The sequence below is a fragment of the Durio zibethinus genome, chromosome 9 (genome assembly GCF_047325235.1).
Source record: "Durio zibethinus cultivar Kanyao isolate XHJ-2024 chromosome 9, ASM4732523v1, whole genome shotgun sequence".
NCBI classification, from domain to species: Eukaryota; Viridiplantae; Streptophyta; class Magnoliopsida; order Malvales; family Malvaceae; genus Durio; species Durio zibethinus.
Window position 1 is genome coordinate 9,800,331 of NC_143170.1, and position 4,272 is coordinate 9,804,602.

A 4,272-nucleotide genomic window follows, 5' to 3' on the forward strand; every position below is an offset into this window, starting at 1 on the left:
GATCAGATCTCGGTCTCCAGTAATTGCTAAGATCGGGACAATGCTTTTACTAAGATGATCCTTATAGAGTAATGCCAGTTCGACCCATATAATAGACCCTACATAATAGAAAAAGCCTTTTTTTTGTTGTACTTTCAAACATTTTGAAGCATCAACGTAAAATAACATTTTAAAGCGTCAAGTCAGAGTCTACATTTGCAAGTTAACGCATTTACACATTATAATCAAAAAAGAAGATGAAGCACTTTTTCTTACCAATGTTTTCCAAAACGAGCATTTCAAACAACTTTTGCTGTATCATGTGTGACATCCCAATCGTACATGATGTTTTGAGAATTTATTATGATATATAAGTAGAGATTTAAACTCATAATTGTGAGGCATCTTTTACGAGATAAAATCATTAAACTTTCGAACCATAATGGACATCATGTCTAAGGCAAAATCTTGAGGATTCAACTAAGATAGGATACAGATAGGAAAAATTACAAAAGAATAGGTAGTAGCAAGCAATGCCCTGATTGGAATGATAGAGCACATCAAGATGACACCCTATGTTCTAGGAAAAAAAAGTTTAATTAATATTAAGAATAGTATAACAAGTACAAAAGCATCATTGAGTCTTTCTACCATCATTAGGGCCAGAGGGGTAGCCCTAGTTAGGTGATCTAGCATGTACCTTAGCCAATAAAGTAACTCAACAACATACCGACTATACACCCCTTCTTAAAAGCTTAAGAGATTTTATAGCTATGCTGCTAAAAACCATTACAATTTTTGAAATGGGAACACTTTTTCCTAGCACATGAGATCTACCTTTCCCCTTGGCATTTTTACCTGGTCATGACCTATACATAAATGGCTCATGACATCTTATGCCCGATCATAGCCTTGTACAATTGTTGCTCATGATATCCTCTCCCACCTATTTTGTCGATGTCCTCATTGACTTGCTGGCTCGAAATTCTTCAATCTTCTGTTTGAATGCTTAGAGGTCATGGTTTCTCTCCCAACTAGTTTTTTCTAGTCTTAAGCCCTCCCACTTGACTAGATATTCATTGACTATTCTTCGAGGTACTCAAGATACCCTATTAGCTAAAATCTTTTCAACTCAAAGTTTTAATGGTGGCTTTATGGTAATGGCAGCCCTGGTTGATTCACTACGACTTGCATCTGAGAGGTCTACATGATAGGGTTTTAAATTGCTTACGTGGAATATTGGATGCACCTTTATCCATTTTTTAGGGTCAATTTTGTAAAAAGTATTCCCCATTTTGGAAAAGATCTTCACTGGACTCCCATACTTATGCACCAACCTACAATCTCACTTTTTTAGGAACCTAGTTTGTTCAGGAATTAGTCTGACAAGCATAAGACCACCAACTTTGAATTGTTATGCCCTTTGGCCCTTATTTGCCGACTTTTTCATACTTTATGATGCATTCTCTAAGTATGCTTGCACAATTTCTATGTTCTATCTCCATTCTTTACTAAGATTGAAGGCTTGCATATTCTTCCCTTGATATGGCCCAAGAGATATGTGCAATAGTCTTGGTAGTTATCTAGTGACCACTTTAAAAGGATTCTTGTTTGTGAAAGAATACTTGTTGGAATTAAAACACAGCTGAGCTACATCCAACAATGAAGGCCAATTCTTCTTATTAGCTTGAACAAAGCCATGCAATAGGTGTGTTGGTCTTTTTTATTTTTTTTTATTGCATGTACTCACTCTTTTCCTATGCCCTTTCTTTAGTTTCTCTTTGCAAATTATTTTCTTTGTCTCATTTTCTTTTTAGGGTATCCCAAAATTATAAATATTTTTGAACTTCTTAAATTCTTTTTTTTTTATATATTTTAAAATAATGTTTTATAATTTTTTTAACTTTTTGATATTAAAAGTCCTGAAATTTTAATTTTATAAAAAAATTTTAATTATAATATTGAATACATTAAAATCAAATTTTTTTTTTTAAATTCTGTGAAAACCAATATCGTTTAAATAATTTAAAGCGGAGAGAGTATTAATTTTGAGCCAACTAATCATCTGAAAAAGATGTAGATTTGTGAATTTTTTTTTTCTTTTTTTTCAAAAGTTTTCACATTAGATCATCCTATCAGTCCTCAGTTATAATCCTTGACCGGCTACATCTGTCATTGAGAATCATTTCTGCATTGATGAATGTATATGTAAGATCACGCAGTTTAAGACATGTGTATATTGGTAATCTTTCTAATTGATAATCTTCTATCATCTAGTCATCGTCATCAAAGAGTGTCATAGTTTGGTAAAGGGAGAGGGAATATTTCACAAAATCATTCGTTAATTAATTCATCTACAAACTTATATATATATATATATATATATATAAAGGAAACATCAAACACTTCAGGAGTATTATGTTTGGATTTGATTTAACCTTATGTTAAATTTGTTTAGGTATGTTTTAGTTTGTTAGTTTATATGTTTATTTGATTATTGTTTGATTTTGTGTGATTTCTTTATATAAGTGTAATATTTGATTATAATTAGAATTTGTATTTATAATTTCATAAAAAGCACTTTGAGAGTAATTGAGACGAATTTATCCTCATTAATAAAAATTATTCAAAGAGTTTTGGCATAGTTAAAATTTCACAACCTAAAGATGATGGATGTGAACCTCAGCTTCTCTAAACTGAAAACAAAATAAACGTTGTTCATTTTTCATAACCTACATAGCATAAACGTGCTTTTGTTCATTCGTCGTCTATTTATGTCTAATAAAAGGATATTTTATTACGGTAAGAACAAAAAAAATTAAAGCTTTGAAACAATATTATTCACTGTGTACCCCCAAAACCTGGATTTTGTGCAAAGCCAAAACCATGACCATGATTAGCCTGGGCAACAGTCTCAATAACATTAGCCATCGTCAAGGCATTAACCCTTACGATCAGATTATCCTTCAGCTCCTCCGTAGCCTTCATGTAGGCTTCAAGCTCCTCTATCCCCATACCTTCAACAGACTCAATATCCCACCAAAACCCGACATTGTTTCCCACTTTCTTTGCCTCCTCCATCTCCTTTCCACGCTTCTTTTCCTTCTCCAGCTCCTTCAACGACTCCTCATACTGCTTGTTAATTTCTTCAAAAGCTGGAAGATCTGTTGTTGCATAATCTTGATCATCAAAAGTAGGGTTTCCAATATTATTGAGATATTGATCCAGGATTGTATCGATGTTGGGGTGGCCAAAGCAGAAAGGTTTCTCTCTGGGACTGGGAGATAGCACGATAATGCCGATTTTTGCACCAGACAAGATGCAAAGCTCGCTTGCTTTCTTGAAGAGACCAGTTCTGCGCTTCGTGAAAGTCACATGCAAGTTGTTTTTCTTCTCGAGTTGCTTGATCTCAATCCTTTGCCGGCCTTTGGTTTTCCCTGGTTTCTTGTTTTCGCAACACTTGTTCAACATTTTCTGCTGGTTATTAAGCATGGTGATCGGTGATGGATATGAACATAGATTGATTATTGTCCCCCAAACAAAAAAAAAAAGAAAAGAAAAAGAAAACGATGAATGTGAACAAAAATCGAGCAAAGATCAGAACTGTGGGGTTTCAACTTTGAATATTGGAGAATAAGCTATAAATGAGTTACTTTATAATGGAATATTGCACCTCTAGAGTTTCTCCATTGGCGAAAGTTTTGCTTCCTGGTCAAAATGTCAATACCTAAATTAGTGTAGAATTTTGAATTTGATTTGGAAAGAAAATCATCAGAAATTGGTAATGATGATACACTGAATCCTATGAGTTTTAGCAAGAAAAGCGTGTTCAAATAAAAAAGGAATAAAGTGAATCACGAAAATTTTCAATAGAATCTAAATCTAGTTTTTTCTATAAAGTATATCACCTAAAATTATTATAATATAATTAATTAATTATAATTTAATATTATATAGGACTTATTAAAATATATATATAATTCATATTTTTAAACGGTGAATTTTTACATAATTCTTGATTATAATTAGTTGATTGTAATATTATAGTAAAAAAATTATAATTCAAAGACTGCATCATAAAGATATCAAATTTTGTATTTATAGCTTCATCCATTCAAGATTGAATATCATTATAGTTTTAAAACTGTTGATTTAATATTTAGAATTAATATTTTATGCATCATTTTTAAATTCTATGATTGATTTTAGAATATTATATTTCTTATTTATTATATGAATTTAACTATGATTATTTCTTTAAATATGTCTTAATAAAATATTATGTGATAACTT

General features: G+C 31.6%; 1 protein-coding gene across 1 annotated transcript; it reads right to left on the bottom strand.

Annotated features, from left to right (window-relative positions):
* Nucleotides 1–2,562: 2,562 nt before the first annotated feature.
* Nucleotides 2,563–3,639, bottom strand: LOC111303141 (agamous-like MADS-box protein AGL29). The gene has a single exon (XM_022899194.2). The coding sequence runs from the start codon at nt 3,469–3,471 to the stop codon at nt 2,821–2,823; it is 651 nt and encodes a 216-aa protein (XP_022754929.1). The 5' UTR covers nt 3,472–3,639; the 3' UTR covers nt 2,563–2,820.
* Between the last annotated feature and the right edge of the window lie 633 nt (nt 3,640–4,272).